General features: G+C 41.7%; 1 protein-coding gene across 2 annotated transcripts in view; it reads right to left on the bottom strand.

Annotated features, from left to right (window-relative positions):
• Positions 1 to 22,805, bottom strand: part of LOC124253294 (SUN domain-containing ossification factor-like) — a 67,309-nt gene that overhangs the window by 10,453 nt on the left and 34,051 nt on the right. For both annotated transcript variants that reach the window (XM_046687039.1, XM_046687038.1), the window contains exons 9-11: positions 20,325 to 20,399; positions 19,304 to 19,376; positions 15,990 to 16,072 (exon numbers count right to left, since the gene is read on the bottom strand). In XM_046687039.1, coding sequence (XP_046542995.1) covers positions 15,990 to 16,072; positions 19,304 to 19,376; positions 20,325 to 20,399 — 231 coding nt within the window. The remainder of the gene's footprint in view (positions 1 to 15,989; positions 16,073 to 19,303; positions 19,377 to 20,324; positions 20,400 to 22,805) is intronic.

Genomic DNA, 22,805 nt, shown 5'->3' on the forward strand with positions numbered 1-22,805 from the left:
AGGAAACATCAACCATCCAATATGAAGGAAACATAAACCATCCAATATGAAGGAACCGTCAACCATCCAATATGAAGGAACCGTCAACCATCCAGTATGAAGGAACCATCAACCATCCAGTATGAAGGAACCCTCAACCATCCAATAAGAAGCAACCATCATCCATCCAATATGAAGGAACCGTCAACCATCCAATATGAAGGAACCATCAATCATCCAATAAGAAGGAACCATCCACCACCCAATATGGAGGAACCCTCAACCATCCAATATGAAGGAACCCTCGACCATCCAATAGGAAGGAATCCTCAACCATCCAACAAGAAGGAACCAACAACCATCAATATGAAGGACCCTCAACCATCCAACATGGAAGGAACCATCAACCATCCAATATGAAGGACCCTCAACCATCCAACATGAAGGAACCATCAACCATCAATATGAAGGAACCATTAACCATCCAAAATGAAGGTAACCCTCAATCATCCAATAAGAAGGAACCATCAACCATCAATATGAAGGAACCATCAATCATCCAATAAGAAGGAACCATTAACCATCCAAAATGAAGGAACCATTAACCATCCAACATGGAAGGAACCATCAACCATCAATATGAAGGAAACATCAACCATCAATATGAAGGAACCATCAACCATCAATATGAAGGAACCCTCAACCATCCAATAAGAAGGAACCATCAACCATCCAATATGAAGGAACGCCAACCATCCAATATGAAGGAACCATCAATCATCCAATAAGAAGGAACCATCAACCACTCAATGCTGAAGGAACCTTCAACCATCCAATATTAAGGAACCCTCAACAGATCCAATATGAAGGAACCCTCAACCATCCAAAAGGAAGGAACCCTCAACCATCCAATATGGAAAGGAACCATCGACCATCCAATAGGAAGGAATCCTCAACCATCCAACAAGAAGGAACCCTCAACCATCCAATATGAAGGACCCTCAACCATCCAATGAGAAGGAACCATCAACCATTCAATAAGAAGGAACCATCAACCATCCAATATGAAGGAACCATTAACCATCCAACATGAAAGAACCATCGACCATCCAATATGAAGGAAACATCAACCATCTAAAATGAAGGAAGCCTTAACCATCCAATATGAAGGAACCATCAACCATCCAATATGAAGGAACCATCAACCATCCAGTAAGAAGGAAACATCAACCATCCAATATGAAGGAAACATCAACCATCCAATATGAAGGAACCATTAACCATCCAATATGAAGGAACCATCAACCATCCATTATGAAGGAACCATCAACAATCCAATATGAAGGAAACATCAACCATCCAATTTGAAGGAACCATTAACCATCCAAAATGAAGGAACCCTCAACCATCCAACATGAAGGAACCCTCAACCATCCAATATGAAGGAACCCTCAACCATCCAACAAGAAGGAACCATCAACCATCCAATATGAAGGAACGTCAACCATCAATATGAAGGAACCATCGATCATCCAATAAGAAGGAACCATCAACCATCCAACATGAAGGAACCATTAACCATCCAACATGAAGGAACCCTCAACCATCAATATGAAGGAACCATTAACCATCCAATTTGAAGGAACCCTCAACAATCCAAAGGAAGGAACCCTCAACCATCAATATGAAGGAACCCTCGACCATCAATATGAAGGAACCATCAACCATCCAATAAGAAGGAACCATCAACCACTCAATGCTGAAGGAACCCTCAACCATCCAATATTAAGGAACCCTCAACCCGTCAATATGGAAGGAACCCTCAACTATCAAAAGGAAGGAACCCTCAACCATCCAATATGGAAGGAACCTTCGACCATCAATAGGAAGGAATCCTCAACCATCCAACAAGAAGGAACCCTCAACCATCAATATGAAGGACCCTCAACCATCAATGAGAAGGAACCATCAACCATTCAATAAGAAGGAACCATCAACCATCCAATATGAAGGAACCATTAACCATCCAACATGGAAAGAACCATCGACCATCCAATATGAAGGAAACATAAACCATCTAAAATGAAGGAACCCTTAACCATCAATATGAAGGAACCATCAACCATCCAATATGGAAGGAACCATCAACCATCCAATATGAAGGGAACCATCAATCATCCAATATGAAGGAACCCTCAACCATCCACTATGGAAGGAAACATCAACCATCCAGTAAGAAGGAAACATCAACCATGCAATATGAAGGAACCCTCAACAATCCAATATGGAAGGAACCATCAATCATCCAATATGGAAGGAACCCTCAACCATCAATATGAAGGAACCATTAACCATCCAATTTGAAGGAACCCTCAACCATCCAATAGGAAGGAACCCTCAACCATCCAATATGAAGGAACAAACAATCATCAATAAGAAGTAACCATCAAACATCAATATGAAGGAAACATCAACCATCAATATGAAGGAACCATTAACCATCAATATGAAGGAACCATCAACCATCCAATATGAAGGAACCCTCAACAATCCAATATCAAGGAAACATCAACCATCCAATTTGAAGGAACCATTAACCATCCAAAATGGAAGGAACCCTCAACCATCAACATGAAGGAACCCTCAACCATCAATATGAAGGAACCATCAACCATCAATATGAAGGAACCATCAACCATCCAATATGAAGGAACCATCAACCATCCAATATGAAGGAAATATCAACCATCCAATATGAAGGGTACCATCAATCATCCAATATGAAGGAACCCTCAACCATCCAATATGAAGGAACCATCAACCATCCAATATCAAGGAAACATCAACCATCCAGTAAGAAGGAAACATCAACCATCAATATGAAGGAAACATCAACAATCCAATATGAAGGAATCATCAACCATCCAATATGGAAGGAACCATCAATCATCCAATAAGAAGGAACCATCAACCATCCCAGATGAAGGAACCATCAACCATCCAATATGAAGGAAACATCAACCATCCAATATGAAGGAACCATCAACTATCCAATATGAAGGAAACATCAACCATCCAATTTGAAGGAACCATTAACCATCCAAAATGAAGGAACCCTCAACCATCCAATAAGAAGGAACCATCAACCATCCAGTATGAAGGAACCCTCAACCATCAATATAAAGGAACCCATCAACCATCCAATATGAAGGAACCATCAATCATCCAATAAGAAGGAACCATCAACCACCCAATATGGAGGAACCCCAACCATCAATATGAAGGAACCCTCAACTATCCAAAGGAAGGAACCCTCAACCATCAATATGAAGGAACCCGACGACCATCCAATAGGAGCGAATCCTCAACCATCAACAAGAAGGAACCCTCAACCATCAATATGAAGGACCCTCAACCATCCAATGAGAAGGAACCATCAACCATTCAATAAGAAGGAACCATCAACCATCAATATGGAAGGAACCATTAACCATCCAACATGAAAGAACCATCGACCATCCAATATGAAGGAACCATCAACCATCCAGTATGAAGGAACCCTCAACCATCCAATAAGAAGCAACCATCATCCATCCAATATGAAGGAACCGTCAACCATCCAATATGAAGGAACCATCAATCATCCAATAAGAAGGAACCATCCACCACCCAATATGGAGGAACCCTCAATCATCCAATATGAAGGAACCATCAACCATCCAATATGAAGGAAATATCAACCATCCAATATGAAGGGTACCATCAATCATCCAATATGAAGGAACCCTCAACCATCCAATATGAAGGAACCATCAACCATCCAATATCAAGGAAACATCAACCATCCAGTAAGAAGGAAACATCAACCATCCAATATGAAGGAAACATCAACAATCCAATATGAAGGAATCATCAACCATCCAATATGAAGGAACCATCAATCATCCAATAAGAAGGAACCATCAACCATCCCAGATGAAGGAACCATCAACCATCAATATGAAGGAAACATCAACCATCCAATATGGAAGGAACCATCAACTATCCAATATGAAGGAAACATCAACCATCCAATTTGAAGGAACCATTAACCATCCAAAATGAAGGAACCCTCAACCATCCAATAAGAAGGAACCATCAACCATCCAGTATGAAGGAACCCTCAACCATCCAATATGGAAGGAACCGTCAACCATCCAATATGAAGGAACCATCAATCATCCAATAAGAAGGAACCATCAACCACCCAATATGGAGGAACCCCCAACCATCCAATATGAAGGAACCCTCAACTATCCAAAAGGAAGGAACCCTCAACCATCCAATATGAAGGAACCTTCGACCATCCAATAGGAACGAATCCTCAACCATCCAACAAGAAGGAACCCTCAACCATCCAATATGAAGGACCCTCAACCATCCAATGAGAAGGAACCATCAACCATTCAATAAGAAGGAACCATCAACCATCCAATATGAAGGAACCATTAACCATCCAACATGAAAGAACCATCGACCATCCAATATGAAGGAACCATCAACCATCCAGTATGAAGGAACCCTCAACCATCCAATAAGAAGCAACCATCATCCATCCAATATGAAGGAACCGTCAACCATCCAATATGAAGGAACCATCAATCATCCAATAAGAAGGAACCATCCACCACCCAATATGGAGGAACCCTGAACCATCCAATATGAAGGAACCCTCGACCATCCAATAGGAAGGAATCCTCAACCATCCAACAAGAAGGAACCAACAACCACCCAATATGAAGGACCCTCAACCATCCAACATGAAGGAACCATCAACCATCCAATATGAAGGACCCTCAACCATCCAACATGAAGGAACCGTCAACCATCCAATATGAAGGAACCATTAACCATCCAAAATGAAGGTAACCCTCAATCATCCAATAAGATGGAACCATCAACCATCCAATATGAAGGAACCATCAATCATCCAATAAGAAGGAACCATTAACCATCCAAAATGAAGGAACCATTAACCATCCAACATGAAGGAACCATCAACCATCCAATATGAAGGAAACATCAACCATCCAATATGAAGGAACCATCAACCATCCAATATGAAGGAACCCTCAACCATCCAATAAGAAGGAACCATCAACCATCCAATATGAAGGAACCGTCAACCATCCAATATGAAGGAACCATCAATCATCCAATAAGAAGGAACCATCAACCACTCAATACGAAGGAACCCTCAACCATCCAATATTAAGGAACCCTCAACCGTCCAATATGAAGGAACCCTCAACCATCCAAAAGGAAGGAACCCTCAACCATCCAATATGAAGGAACCTTCGACCATCCAATAGGAAGGAATCCTCAACCATCCAACAAGAAGGAACCCTCAACCATCCAATATGAAGGACCCTCAACCATCCAATGAGAAGGAACCATCAACCATTCAATAAGAAGGAACCATCAACCATCCAATATGAAGGAACCATTAACCATCCAACATGAAAGAACCATCGACCATCCAATATGAAGGAAACATCAACCATCTAAAATGAAGGAAGCCTTAACCATCCAATATGAAGGAACCATCAACCATCCAATATGAAGGAACCATCAACCATCCAATATGAAGGGAACCATCAATCATCCAATATGAAGGAACCCCCAACCATCCAATATGAAGGAAACATCAACCATCCAGTAAGAAGGAAACATCAACCATGCAATATGAAGGAACCATGCAATATGAAGGAACCCTCAACAATCCAATATGAAGGAACCATCAATCATCCAATATGAAGGAACCCTCAACCATCCAATATGAAGGAACCATTAACCATCCAATTTGAAGGAACCCTCAACCATCCAATCTGAAGGAACAAGCAATCATCCAACCAGAAGGAACCATCAAACATCCAATATGAAGGAAACATCAACCACCCAATATGAAGGAACCATTAACCATCCAATATGAAGGAACCATCAACCATCCAATATGAAGGAACCATCAACAATCCAATATCAAGAAAACATCAACCGTCCAATTTGAAGGAACCATTAACCATCCAAAATGAAGGAACCCTCAACCATCCAACATGAAGGAACCCTCAACCATCCAATATGAAGGAACCATCAACCATCCAATAAGAAGGAACCATCAACCATCCAACATGAAGGAACCGTCAACCATCCAATATGAAGGAACCATCAATCATCCAATAAGAAGGAACCATCAACCATCCAAAATGAAGGAACCATTAACCATCCAACATGAAGGAACCCTCAACCATCCAATATGAAGGAACCCTCAACCATCCAATATGAAGGAACCATCAACCATCCAATATGAAGGAACTCTCAACCATCCAATAAGAAGGAACCATCAACCATCCAATATGAAGGAACCATTAACCACCCAATAAGAAGGAACCATCAACAATCCAATATGAAGGACCCTCAACCATCCAACATGAAGGAACCGTCAACCATCCAATAAGAAGGAACCATTAACCATCCAAAATGAAGGTAACCCTCAATCATCCAATAAGAAGGAACCATCAACCATCCAATATGAAGGAACCATCAATCATCCAATAAGAAGGAACCATTAACCATCCAAAATGAAGGAACCATTAACCATCCAACATGAAGGAACCATCAACCATCCAATATGAAGGAAACATCAACCATCCCAATATGAAGGAACCATCAACCATCCAATATGAAGGAACCCTCAACCATCCAATAAGAAGGAACCATCAACCATCCAATATTAAGGAACCGTCAACCATCCAATATGAAGGAACCATCAATCATCCAATAAGAAGGAACCATCAACCACCCAATAATACTGAAGGAACCCTCAACCATCCAATATTAAGGAACCCTCAACCATCCAATATGAAGGAACCATCAACCATCCAAAAGGAAGGAACCCTCAACCATCCAATATGAAGGAACCTTCACCATCCAATAGGAAGGAATCCTCAACCATCCAACAAGAAGGAACCCTCAACCATCCAATATGAAGGACCCTCAACCATCCAATGAGAAGGAACCATCAACCATTCAATAAGAAGGAACCATCAACCATCCAATATGAAGGAACCATTAACCATCCAACATGAAAGAACCATCGACCATCCAATATGAAGGAAACATCAACCATCTAAAATGAAGGAACCATTAACCATCCAATATGAAGGAACCATCAACCATCCAATATGAAGGAACCATCAACCATACAATATGAAGGGAACCATCAATCATCCAATATGAAGGAACCCTCAACCATCCAGTATGAAGGAACCATTAACGATCCAATTTGAAGGAACCCTCAACCATCCAATAGGAAGGAACCCTCAACCATCCAATATGAAGGAACAAGCAATCATCCAATAAGAAGGAACCATCAACCATCCAATATGAAGGAAACATCAACCATCCAATATGAAGGAACCATTAACCATCCAATATGAAGGAACCATCAACCATCCATTATGAAGGAACCATCAACAATCCAATATGAAGGAAACATCAACCATCCAATTTGAAGGAACCATTAACCATCCAAAATGAAGGAACCCTCAACCATCCAACATGAAGGAACCCTCAACCATCAATATGAAGGAACCCTCAACCATCCAACAAGAAGGAACCATCAACCATCCAACATGAAGGAACCGTCAACCATCCAATATGAAGGAACCATCGATCATCCAATAAGAAGGAACCATCAACCATCCAACATGAAGGAACCATTAACCATGCAACATGAAGGAACCCTCAACCATCCAATATGAAGGAACCATTAACCATCCAATTTGAAGGAACCCTCAACAATCCAAAAGGAAGGAACCCTCAACCATCCAATATGAAGGAACCCTCGACCATCCAATATGAAGGAACCATCAACCATCCAATAAGAAGGAACCATCAACCACTCAATACGAAGGAACCCTCAACCATCCAATATTAAGGAACCCTCAACCGTCCAATATGAAGGAACCCTCAACTATCAAAAAGGAAGGAACCCTCAACCATCCAATATGAAGGAAACATAAACCATCTAAAATGAAGGAACCCTTAACCATCCAATATGAAGGAACCATCAACCATCCAATATGAAGGAACCATCAACCATCCAATATGAAGGGAACCATCAATCATCCAATATGAAGGAACCCTCAACCATCCACTATGAAGGAAACATCAACCATCCAGTAAGAAGGAAACATCAACCATGCAATATGAAGGAACCCTCAACAATCCAATATGAAGGAACCATCAATCATCCAATATGAAGGAACCCTCAACCATCCAATATGAAGGAACCATTAACCATCCAATTTGAAGGAACCCTCAACCATCCAATAGGAAGGAACCCTCAACCATCCAATATGAAGGAACAAGCAATCATCCAATAAGAAGTAACCATCAAACATCCAATATGAAGGAAACATCAACCATCCAATATGAAGGAACCATTAACCATCCAATATGAAGGAACCATCAACCATCCAATATGAAGGAACCCTCAACAATCCAATATCAAGGAAACATCAACCATCCAATTTGAAGGAACCATTAACCATCCAAAATGAAGGAACCCTCAACCATCCAACATGAAGGAACCCTCAACCATCCAATATGAAGGAACCATCAACCATCCAATATGAAGGAACCATCAACCATCCAATATGAAGGAACCATCAACCATCCAATATGAAGGAAATATCAACCATCCAATATGAAGGGTACCATCAATCATCCAATATGAAGGAACCCTCAACCATCCAATATGAAGGAACCATCAACCATCCAATATCAAGGAAACATCAACCATCCAGTAAGAAGGAAACATCAACCATCCAATATGAAGGAAACATCAACAATCCAATATGAAGGAATCATCAACCATCCAATATGAAGGAACCATCAATCATCCAATAAGAAGGAACCATCAACCATCCCAGATGAAGGAACCATCAACCATCCAATATGAAGGAAACATCAACCATCCAATATGAAGGAACCATCAACTATCCAATATGAAGGAAACATCAACCATCCAATTTGAAGGAACCATTAACCATCCAAAATGAAGGAACCCTCAACCATCCAATAAGAAGGAACCATCAACCATCCAGTATGAAGGAACCCTCAACCATCCAATATAAAGGAACCGTCAACCATCCAATATGAAGGAACCATCAATCATCCAATAAGAAGGAACCATCAACCACCCAATATGGAGGAACCCCCAACCATCCAATATGAAGGAACCCTCAACTATCCAAAAGGAAGGAACCCTCAACCATCCAATATGAAGGAACCTTCGACCATCCAATAGGAACGAATCCTCAACCATCCAACAAGAAGGAACCCTCAACCATCCAATATGAAGGACCCTCAACCATCCAATGAGAAGGAACCATCAACCATTCAATAAGAAGGAACCATCAACCATCCAATATGAAGGAACCATTAACCATCCAACATGAAAGAACCATCGACCATCCAATATGAAGGAACCATCAACCATCCAGTATGAAGGAACCCTCAACCATCCAATAAGAAGCAACCATCATCCATCCAATATGAAGGAACCGTCAACCATCCAATATGAAGGAACCATCAATCATCCAATAAGAAGGAACCATCCACCACCCAATATGGAGGAACCCTCAATCATCCAATATGAAGGAACCATCAACCATCCAATATGAAGGAAATATCAACCATCCAATATGAAGGGTACCATCAATCATCCAATATGAAGGAACCCTCAACCATCCAATATGAAGGAACCATCAACCATCCAATATCAAGGAAACATCAACCATCCAGTAAGAAGGAAACATCAACCATCCAATATGAAGGAAACATCAACAATCCAATATGAAGGAATCATCAACCATCCAATATGAAGGAACCATCAATCATCCAATAAGAAGGAACCATCAACCATCCCAGATGAAGGAACCATCAACCATCCAATATGAAGGAAACATCAACCATCCAATATGAAGGAACCATCAACTATCCAATATGAAGGAAACATCAACCATCCAATATGAAGGAACCATTAACCATCCAATATGAAGGAAACCTCAACCATCCAATAAGAAGGAACCATCAACCATCCAATATGAAGGAACCCTCAACCATCCAATATGAAGGAACCATCAACCATCCAATATGAAGGAACCATCAATCATCCAATAAGAAGGAACCATCAACCATCCAATATGAAGGAACCATCAACCATCCAATATGAAGGAACCCTCAACTATCCAAAAGGAAGGAACCCTCAACCATCCAATATGAAGGAACCTTCGACCATCCAATAGGAACGAATCCTCAACCATCCAACAAGAAGGAACCCTCAACCATCCAATATGAAGGACCCTCAACCATCCAATGAGAAGGAACCATCAACCATTCAATATGAAGGAACCATCAACCATCCAATATGAAGGAACCATTAACCATCCAACATGAAGGAACCATCAACCATCCAATATGAAGGAACCATCAACCATCCAGTATGAAGGAACCCTCAACCATCCAATAAGAAGCAACCATCATCCATCCAATATGAAGGAACCGTCAACCATCCAATATGAAGGAACCATCAATCATCCAATAAGAAGGAACCATCCACCACCCAATATGGAGGAACCCTGAACCATCCAATATGAAGGAACCCTCGACCATCCAATAGGGAAGGAATCCTCAACCATCCAACAAGGAAGGAACCATCAACCATCCAATATGAAGGACCCTCAACCATCCAACATGAAGGAACCATCAACCATCCAATATGAAGGACCCTCAACCATCCAACATGAAGGAACCGTCAACCATCCAATATGAAGGAACCATTAACCATCCAAAATGAAGGTAACCCTCAATCATCCAATAAGAAGGAACCATCAACCATCCAATATGAAGGAACCATCAATCATCCAATAAGAAGGAACCATCAACCATCCAAAATGAAGGAACCATTAACCATCCAACATGAAGGAACCATCAACCATCCAATATGAAGGAAACATCAACCATCCAATATGAAGGAACCATCAACCATCCAATATGAAGGAACCCTCAACCATCCAATAAGAAGGAACCATCAACCATCCAATATGAAGGAACCATCAACCATCCAATATGAAGGAACCATCAATCATCCAATAAGAAGGAACCATCAACCACTCAATACGAAGGAACCCTCAACCATCCAATATTAAGGAACCCTCAACCGTCCAATATGAAGGAACCCTCAACCATCCAAAGGAAGGAACCCTCAACCATCCAATATGAAGGAACCTTCGACCATCCAATAGGAAGGAATCCTCAACCATCCAACAAGAAGGAACCCTCAACCATCCAATATGAAGGACCCTCAACCATCCAATGAGAAGGAACCATCAACCATTCAATAAGAAGGAACCATCAACCATCCAATATGAAGGAACCATTAACCATCCAACATGAAAGAACCATCGACCATCCAATATGAAGGAAACATCAACCATCTAAAATGAAGGAACCCTTAACCATCCAATATGAAGGAACCATCAACCATCCAATATGAAGGAACCATCAACCATCCAATATGAAGGAACCATCAATCATCCAATATGAAGGAACCCTCAACCATCCAATATGAAGGAAACATCAACCATCCAGTAAGAAGGAAACATCAACCATGCAATATGGAAGGAACTCATGCAATATGAAGGAACCCTCAACCATCCAATATGAAGGAACCATCAATCATCCAATAGGAAGGAACCCTCAACCATCCAATATGAAGGAACCATTAACCATCCAATTTGAAGGAACCCTGAACCCTCAACCATCCAATCTGAAGGAACCATCAATCATCCAACCAGAAGGAACCATCAAACATCCAATATGAAGGAAACATCAACCATCCAATATGAAGGAACCATTAACCATCCAATATGAAGGAACCATCAACCATCAATATGAAGGAACCATCAACAATCCAATATGAAGGAAACATCAACCATCCAATTTGAAGGAACCATTAACCATCCAAAATGAAGGAACCCTCAACCATCCAACATGAAGGAACCCTCAACCATCCAATATGAAGGAACCATCAACCATCCAATAAGAAGGAACCATCAACCATCCAACATGAAGGAACCGTCAACCATCCAATATGAAGGAACCATCAATCATCCAATAAGAAGGAACCATCAACCATCCAAAATGAAGGAACCATTAACCATCCAACATGAAGGAACCCTCAACCATCCAATATGAAGGAACCCTCAACCATCCAATATGAAGGAACCATCAACCATCCAATATGAAGGAACTCTCAACCATCCAATAAGAAGGAACCATCAACCATCCAATATGAAGGAACCATTAACCACCCAATAAGAAGGAACCATCAACAATCCAATATGAAGGACCCTCAACCATCCAACATGAAGGAACCGTCAACCATCCAATAAGAAGGAACCATTAACCATCCAAAATGAAGGTAACCCTCAATCATCCAATAAGAAGGAACCATCAACCATCCAATATGAAGGAACCATCAATCATCCAATAAGAAGGAACCATTAACCATCCAAAATGAAGGAACCATTAACCATCCAACATGAAGGAACCATCAACCATCCAATATGAAGGAAACATCAACCATCCAATATGAAGGAACCATCAACCATCCAATATGAAGGAACCCTCAACCATCCAATAAGAAGGAACCATCAACCATCCAATATGAAGGAACCGTCAACCATCCAATATGAAGGAACCATCAATCATCCAATAAGAAGGAACCATCAACCACCCAATACGAAGGAACCCTCAACCATCCAATATTAAGGAACCCTCAACCGTCCAATATGAAGGAACCAGTCAACCATCCAAAGGAAGGAACCCTCAACCATCAATATGAAGGAACCTTCGACCATCCAATAGGAAGGAATCCTCAACCATCCAACAAGAAGGAACCCTCAACCATCCAATATGAAGGACCCTCAACCATCCAATGAGAAGGAACCATCAACCATTCAATAAGAAGGAACCATCAACCATCCAATATGAAGGAACCATTAACCATCCAACATGAAAGAACCATCGACCATCCAATATGAAGGAAACATCAACCATCTAAAATGAAGGAACCCTTAACCATCCAATATGAAGAAACCATCAACCATCCAATATGAAGGAACCATCAACCATACAATATGAAGGGAACCATCAATCATCCAATATGAAGGAACCCTCAACCATCCAGTATGAAGGAACCATTAACGATCCAATTTGAAGGAACCCTCAACCATCCAATAGGAAGGAACCCTCAACCATCCAATATGAAGGAACAAGCAATCATCCAATAAGAAGGAACCATCAACCATCCAATATGAAGGAACCATCAACCATCCAATATGAAGGAACCATTAACCATCCAATATGAAGGAACCATCAACCATCCATTATGAAGGAACCATCAACAATCCAATATGAAGGAAACATCAACCATCCAATTTGAAGGAACCATTAACCATCCAAAATGAAGGAACCCTCAACCATCCAACATGAAGGAACCCTCAACCATCCAATATGAAGGAACCCTCAACCATCCAACAAGAAGGAACCATCAACCATCCAACATGAAGGAACCGTCAACCATCCAATATGAAGGAACCATCGATCATCCAATAAGAAGGAACCATCAACCATCCAACATGAAGGAACCATTAACCATGCAACATGAAGGAACCCTCAACCATCCAATATGAAGGAACCATTAACCATCCAATTTGAAGGAACCCTCAACAATCCAAAAGGAAGGAACCCTCAACCATCCAATATGAAGGAACCCTCGACCATCCAATATGAAGGAACCATCAACCATCCAATAAGAAGGAACCATCAACCACTCAATACGAAGGAACCCTCAACCATCCAATAGGAAGGAACCCTCAACCCAATATGAAGGAACCCTCAACTATCAAAAAGGAAGGAACCCTCAACCATCCAATATGAAGGAACCTTCGACCATCCAATAGGAAGGAATCCTCAACCATCCAACAAGAAGGAACCCTCAACCATCCAATATGAAGGACCCTCAACCATCCAATGAGAAGGAACCATCAACCATTCAATAAGAAGGAACCATCAACCATCCAATATGAAGGAACCATTAACCATCCAACATGAAAGAACCATCGACCATCCAATATGAAGGAAACATAAACCATCTAAAATGAAGGAACCCTTAACCATCCAATATGAAGGAACCATCAACCATCCAATATGAAGGAACCATCAACCATCCAATATGAAGGGAACCATCAATCATCCAATATGAAGGAACCCTCAACCATCCACTATGAAGGAAACATCAACCATCCAGTAAGAAGGAAACATCAACCATGCAATATGAAGGAACCCTCAACAATCCAATATGAAGGAACCATCAATCATCCAATATGAAGGAACCCTCAACCATCCAATATGAAGGAACCATTAACCATCCAATTTGAAGGAACCCTCAACCATCCAATAGGAAGGAACCCTCAACCATCCAATATGAAGGAACAAGCAATCATCCAATAAGAAGGAACCATCAAACATCCAATATGAAGGAAACATCAACCATCCAATATGAAGGAACCATTAACCATCCAATATGAAGGAACCATCAACCATCCAATATGAAGGAACCCTCAACAATCCAATATCAAGGAAACATCAACCATCCAATTTGAAGGAACCATTAACCATCCAAAATGAAGGAACCCTCAACCATCCAACATGAAGGAACCCTCAACCATCCAATATGAAGGAACCATCAACCATCCAATATGAAGGAACCATCAACCATCCAATATGAAGGAACCATCAACCATCCAATTTGAAGGAACCATTAACCATCCAAAATGAAGGAACTCTCAACCATCCAATAAGAAGGAAACATCAGTCATCCAATATGAAGGAACCCTCAACCATCCAATAAGAAGGAAACATCAGCCATCCAATATGAAGGAACCCCCAACCATCCAAAAGGAAGGAACCCTCAACCATCCAATATGAAGGAACCCTCTACCATCCAATAGGAAGGAACCCTCAACCATCCAAGAAGAAGGAACCCTCAACCATCCAATATGAAGGAACCCTCAACCATCCAATAAGAAGGAACTATTAACCATCCAATATGAAGGAACCGTCAACCATCCAATATGAAGGAACCATCAACCAATCAATATGAAGGAACCCTCAACCATCCAATATGAAGGAAACATCAACCATCCAATAGGAAGGAACCATCAACCATCCTCCATGAAGGAACCCTCAACTATCCAACATGAAGGAACCGTCAACCATCCAATATGAAGGAACCCTCAACCATCCAACATAAAGGAACCCTCAACCATCCAACATAAAGGAGCCGTCAACCATCCAACATAAAGGAACTGTCAACCATCCAACATGAAGGAACCATCAACCATCCAATATGAAGGAATCCTCAACTATCCAATATGAAGGAACCCTCAACAATCCAATATGAAGGAACCATCAACCATCCAATATGAGGGAACCATCAACCATCCAATATGAAGGAGCTCTCAACCATCCAATAAGAAGGAACCATTAACCATCCAATACGAAGGAACCATTAACAATCCAATATGAAGGAACTATCAATCATCCAATAAGAAGGAACTATGAACCATCCAATATGAAGGAACCATCAACCATTCAATAAGAAGGAACCATCAACCATCCAGTAAGAAGGAACCATCAACCATCCAATAAGAAGGGACCATCAACCATCCAATTAGAAGGAACCATCAACCATCCAATAAGAAGGAACCATCAACCACCAGGTTGCCTGAAGACTGCTGGCATAGATGTCGCCTTCAGCAGCTACAGCACATTGAAAACACTCATCCAAGACATGTCTCCAACACTTTAGCTGGTCCATGCCTATTGTAAGCAGCACCCACCTGCTGGTCCTGGCTGGATGCTGGGTTGAGGGACTGCCACTGTGGGAACATCTGCATCACTCTTCAACTTCACCTCACTAACTCTGAAATATACCAAAGTCTATCAGTCTCAAATGCAATCCTCCAGGGCACTAACAATATATACAACTGAACAAAGTGATCAATATACGATGCCCTTTAGAAGATATGACTTTACAGTCACCAAACATTCAGGTGTGTATAGATGACACATCTGACCGTGCCAGTCACCACAATAGTTAGTCCTACAGCTGAACTCTCTGGAGGACAAGTGACATCAGGTTGAACCCTGGCTAGTCCTACAGTTCAACTCTCTGGAGGACAAGTGACATTAGGATGAACCCTGGTTAGTCCTACAGCTCAACTCTCTGGAGGACAAGTGACATTAGGGTGAACCCTGGTTAGTCCTACAGCTCAACTCTCTGGAGGACAAGTGACATTAGGGTGAACCCTGGTTAGTCCTACAGCTCAACTCTCTGGAGGACAAGTGACATTAGGATGAACCCTGGTTAATCCTACAGCTCCCACAACTCTCTGGAGGACAAGTGACATTAGGATGAACCCTGGTTAGTCCTACAGCTCAACTCTCTGGAGGACAAGTGACATTAGGGTGAACCCTGGTTAGTCCCACAGATCAACTCTCTGGAGGACAAGTGACATTAGGATGAACCATGGTTAGTCATACAGCTGAACTCTTTGGAGGACAAGTGACATTAGGGTGAACCCGGGTTAGTCCTACAGCTCAACTCTCTGGAGGACATGTGACATTAGGGTGAATCCTGGTTAATCCTACAGCTCAACTCTCTGGAGGACAAGTGACATTAGGGTGAACCCTGGTTAGTCCTACAGCTGAACTCTCTGGAGGACATGTGACATTAGGGTGAACCATGGTTAGTCCTACAGTTCAACTCTCTGGAGGACAAGTGACATTAGGATGAACCCTGGTTAGTCCTACAGTTCAACTCTCTGGAGGACAAGTGACATTAGGGTGAACCCTGGTTAATCCTACAGCTCAACTCTCTGGAGGACAAGTGACATTAGGATGAACCCTGGTTAATCCTACAGCTCAACTCTCTGGAGGACAAGTGACATTAGGATGAACCCTGGTTAGTTCACTACACTACAGTACAATATTCTTTCTGTCAATGCTTTCCATCCCTTTCTACGGAAGCGTAGTAGGGCTACGGTGAACATTTTTTGGTCTTACTATCTCCTGCGTAGGACATAGTATCTCGTACAAAGAACTTAGTATCTCCTACGTAGGACATAGTATCTCCTACGTAGGAATTAGTATCTCCTACATAGGACTTTGCATCTCCTACGTAGGTCTTAGTATCTCCTACATAGGACTTAGTATCTCCTACGTAGGACATACTATCTCCTACGTAGGACATACTATCTCCTACGTAGGAATTCGTATCTCCTACATAGGACTTAGCATCTCCTACGTAGGTCTTAGTATCTCCTACATAGGACTTAGTATCTCCTACGTAGGACATACTATCTCCTACATAGGACTTAGTATCTCCTACGTAGGACTTAATATCTCCTATGTAGGAATTAGTATCTCCTGTAGGAGATGATCGATATACATTTATATACATTAATCTGAAATGGTCGACTTAAATCCCCAGACACGCACACAATCACCTGTTTCACTGTTTCAGTCACTGTTAAGAGTCTACAGTCATTCGTTTCATTCACAGTTAGAGTCTACAGTTATGTGTTTCATTTACTTTTAGAGTCTACTATCATGTAACGGGATCGGGTGGTCAGGCTTGCTGACTTGGTTGACACGTCATCAGTCCCCAATTGCGCAGATCGATGCTCATGCTGTTGATCACTGGATTGTCTGGTCCAGACTCGATTATTTACAGACCGCCGCCATATAGCTGGAATATTGCTGAGTCCGGCGTAAAACTAAACTCACTCACTCACTACTATCATGTGTTTCATTTACTATTCGAGTCTACTGTTTCCTTCACTATTAGAGTCATGTGTTCAACTACTTGTTGCACATTACTGTGTTGGACCGACTGTTATACTTTACTGCCTTGCGTTCAGTTTGCTCTACTATTACGCATTGCAGTTAGTTCACTGTTATATGTTGCACTTTGTTACACTTTACTATTATGCGTTGGATATTTCAGAGGTCGTTGCACATGAGTCATAATCTGCGTGTACTGACGTGTCTTAGACTATCGGTGGCAATCTATGCGTACGTATACCCTTATATTTATACAAATAACTATAATGACAATTCTTGGCCTTTTTGAATTTAGTATTGTTTTACGTCGCACTCAACACTTTTCAACCCAAGTCAAGTCAACCTGTAAACAATTACGAAAAAAACGAGCCGCAAATGAGCGTTGCATCTGATCCAACCTAGCCCCATCTGAAGACAAGCAACAACTTGCAGAGGTCGTATTATAACCCGAGTTCCATATAAGAACCTCACCCCAACCATCCCACCCACACCTCTGTTTGTGTGTGTGTGTGTGTGTGTGTGTGTGTGTGTGAATAGATTAAACATAACCATACCCAAACCTCCATAACTGCAATTAGAACAGGGTCCACGTCACCCTAACGTAATACACACACAATAACACTGTATAGTAACACTGCGTTAGTGTCATGAATATTCACTGACTCACATTTCGACTATCTAACGTCCTGCATAGCCAAACATTTCTCAACTTAATAACCATACTTCATAATCCGAACCTTAACAAGGATATATTAAGTACTACGTAGGAGATACTATGTCCTACGTAGGACTTAATACCTCCTACGTTAGGAGATAGTGACACAAAAATGTTTTTCACCATGGCCCTACTACGCTTCCGTACCTTTCAATGAAGTCAGTTAGAATAAATAATTCTTCTAAATGTGAATATAACACAGTAGATTATAACATATTTGAAAGTCTAAATTCTACATGACATCCAAGTTTTCAGGGAGAGCTGCAAAATGACAAACTCTCATAATGATACTGAAGTTTGACTACTTTTTTGTATGTTGATATTCTGCCTAAAATCTACTGTTACTGAAGTTGTGTTACATCTAGAATAACTTCTAGTAATTTTGAAGCTCGCTTATATTTCGACACACCAGTGTCTGATGACATTTTCTTTCCGCAATGCTGTCATCAACAAGAATAGTGTGACATGAATTTGATGCTACTTGCCAGCTGATCAGAATTGCAGGATTCTGAAATGTCATGATAGAATGAGGATTGTATTATTGCACACGTTGTCTTATTGTACTGGGTCATACGAAGCATGCTTTGTACTTACTTGCCGTCTTCTTCTGGCACGCAGGGTAGCAGGAGGCCATCATGAGAGTAGTTCAATCCAACATCTTTCTCACCTGCAATAGGAGAAATATTCAACTATGTTTTAAGGCACAAAACAACAAACATGAAAATGGGCACATGTTTACAACATCAAGAGTGAAATGTCATTCCCACAGTTTCAATCTGTTTTCTTTTGTGTTCCTGGACTGAACTTAACAAAACCGATTCGATAATGAGAGACACGGGTTAGCAATGAGCTATTCCTGATTACTCATAAGATGACAATATACTGACATACAACTAAAATGTCTAAACCATCCCATCTTATGCTTGTAACTAACTGAATATGAAAGTTACATGCACTTCAGACTGGTATTGTCACTTCTAGGTTCAGAAGAGATTAATTCTGAACCTAAACGCCATCATTAATCTGAAACCAGTGTAGTGCAACATATCCTGCCAGTATTATAGCAATTTACTTTCTGAAAGGTAAAGGCAAATATATTTCCTTTATTACAGTATGTTTTTCAATTTTATACAATGAGCAAAACTGAGGTGAAGTTACAAATATTGCCAAACCGATCAAATTTAACTTCCCATTATTTGGAATTGTTATCATATTAAACTAGACGGATATATTTCCCAATTAATTCCGAGACGAAGGTGTATCTCATCTTTGTTTGATCAATGTGAGGATATGCCCATATACAATCCTTACAGGTGGCACAGCAGAGAGCAGGAACCAGTATACACTTATGGGATATCATCTCAGTACCTACGAGAAAATAACAACAGCATCAACCAGTCCTGATGAATCACTCTAGATCAGTGCCCCTTTAAAAAGCACTACAAGATGTCAATATTCACCTTCACTTTCAGTGACTAGTTTCTTCAAAGGAGCTATTCAGAGACTCCATGATGACAAATACGGACACCAATATGAGACAATCAGACCCTGGCAATATATTGATGAAATTTGGCAGCTGCATTGTGAATTTAGTGACAGTAGACAAGTGTCTTACTTGGGGGTTTTCCGGTTGTGCTCTGCTCAGCCTCATCCACATTCAATACCTTCTTTACCAAGTTCATAACTGTGTCTGAAGAATAAGTATCTAGTTTCACCAACTGACAGTCAGGTATTTGGCAGTATAATGCAGAAAGTTACAATTGAAAATTTTAATATAAATTGTATATTTATATACTTATCCTATCTCACGACTTGCACCTCTCTCTCTCGCTTTGACTTTTAGTGGAATGACTGTAAACTTTTTTCCATATGCCTCCTTGTCCATTCGCCCGTGCACTCCATGCTGCTCTCTTTAGTTAGCTTCCTAGTTCCTAATAAAGCTTGCAGCATGCTCCACTAATTGCCTACGTGACTACCATGAATGATCATTCTCATCTTGGAGCCAACGTTGTAATCTGAGTAGTGGTGAGGGTGGGCGGGCATCCATCACGTGAGATAGGATAAGTATATAAATATACAATTTATATTAAAAGTTTCAAATTTTTAAACTCATACTATCTCATGACTTGCACTTGTCCCACGGTTGGACAGCTGGCCGCAGATTACCCTTCTGTCTGGACAGTCGAGCAGCTGGTCTTGGAGCTGTGTCGACTGATGACAATCGTAGATAGCGATGTACAAGGGAGGCCTGTTATGCATGCACTCAACTCCTATGCTTGTAGTGGGTTCTCCGGAACCCCTTGGCTTACTAAGCACAACGACTCCATGGGAGATGCGTGCTCCCGAGCGATGTGGTGTTCGGCCGCAACCTTGTACAAGACAAGGGAAGCAACTTGGCAAGTAGGCCTTGCCTTGCCACGATTTACAAGGTACCCCCGTAATTAAAGGGGGGAAGGGAGAGAGAGCATGGTAAACATCCGGTCTGGTTGCCCGGTTTTTTGCAATGAAGTCCCAGCGGAGACCCAGGAAAGCCTTGCCATGCTTCTTCCGCTCGAACCGCACCTGATTGACATCAAGCGCGTGCAGTTCAGATATACCAGCAGTGGTAGCCAAAGCTACCAGGAAGAATGTCTTGAATGTCACTTGTTCGAAGTCCTTGTCTTCTAAAGGTTCATAGTCTGTAGAAATCATATGATGAAGGACGATGGACAGATCCCAGGCCGGAGGTCTGAACTTCCTAGACTGGTCAGAGAGTCTATAGGAGCGTAGTAGACTCTGCAACTCGGGAACAGTGGAAATCTTCGTGCCTGTGGTGGTAGCCAAACTCGAGTTGATGGCGGCTAAGTAGGTAGCTAACATAGTACCCTTGAGTTTTTTAGTAGTGCGGAGATGCTGGAGAAACTCAGCAATGACCTGAGCAGAGGTGGAAGTGGGAGATGCAATTCCCCCAACCTAGCAATAGTCTTCAAACTTCTTCCACTTGTTGTCGTACAAGGAACAGGTTGAAGTACGATGCGCTGAAGTGATAGCTGTGGCCACTCGGCGAGAGTAGCCCTTAGCTATGAGAGATCTCTGAAGATGCGCCAAACGTGTCGATTGAGGGTCTGAGGTGACCTGTGGCGCAGTTCCGAGTGAGGTTGAAGAAGTAGGTCATCCCAGTTGGGGAGCGGTGCTGGGTTTGGTTCTGCCAGGCTTCTTAGGTTGACGAACCAACTTCTCGCTGGCCAGAAGGGTGCGACCAAAAGCAGTAGTATGTTGCTGGTGACCAATAATTTCTGTATTACTTTTGGTACAGAGCTGGAGGGGGGAACGCGTAGGCATTGAGACCCTCCCATGATATTGCCAGCGCGTCGATGTCCCAAGCTATGGGGTCAGGGATTGGTGATACGAACTTTGGAAGTTGGTTGTTGAAACCTTGTGGCGAACAGATCTATTTGAGGCTGTGATAACGGGTCTGAAAATACGGGCGTAGAAATCGCTGTACCAGCCGAAATTGGAGCTGGCCTCTGTACGTTAAGGCTTGAGCTGATGTCAGAAGGCCCAGTAGCTCCTGCCACTGCCGTAAAGTTCTCGCCTGAGACAGTGCTGGAGGAATGCAAAGTTCGTGTTCCAATTTCACGATGAGACAGTGCTGGAGGAATGCATCCTGTTGAGCCTGCAATGAATCTTCTCTCTTCTTCAGGATGGTGCGTAAAAGGTTGATCGACACCATCCTGAAGTAAGGCGGTGGAAGCAGGAATCGGGCATTGAACAACTTCATATTGAAGATGAGCAGGAGTTTGTTGGAATTTTTCTTTGGAACCAAAAGATGGGGGGAGTAGAATCCTGGAGTGAGGGGCGATGGACCTAAGAGCTCTATCACGAGTTTGTCTAATAGCGTACCTATTGTGGATTGCAGAGTCTGAAGCTGGTCCACAGGATATGAGCGATGAGCCGGATGTGACGTCAGAGGTGGACTGCCAATAACGGGTAGCTGGTAACCGTGAAGTAGCAGGTTTTTGACGTACGGATCCGGATTGGTAGGGGTGAACTGTGCAGTTCAACGCTGTTTTAATGAGTCCTGGAGCTGTGACTTCTGTATCTTCAACAGTTCAAT

The sequence above is a fragment of the Haliotis rubra genome, unplaced genomic scaffold (assembly GCF_003918875.1).
Source record: "Haliotis rubra isolate DU_JTF1 unplaced genomic scaffold, ASM391887v1 Scf538, whole genome shotgun sequence".
In the NCBI taxonomy this organism is placed as follows: Eukaryota; Metazoa; Mollusca; class Gastropoda; order Lepetellida; family Haliotidae; genus Haliotis; species Haliotis rubra.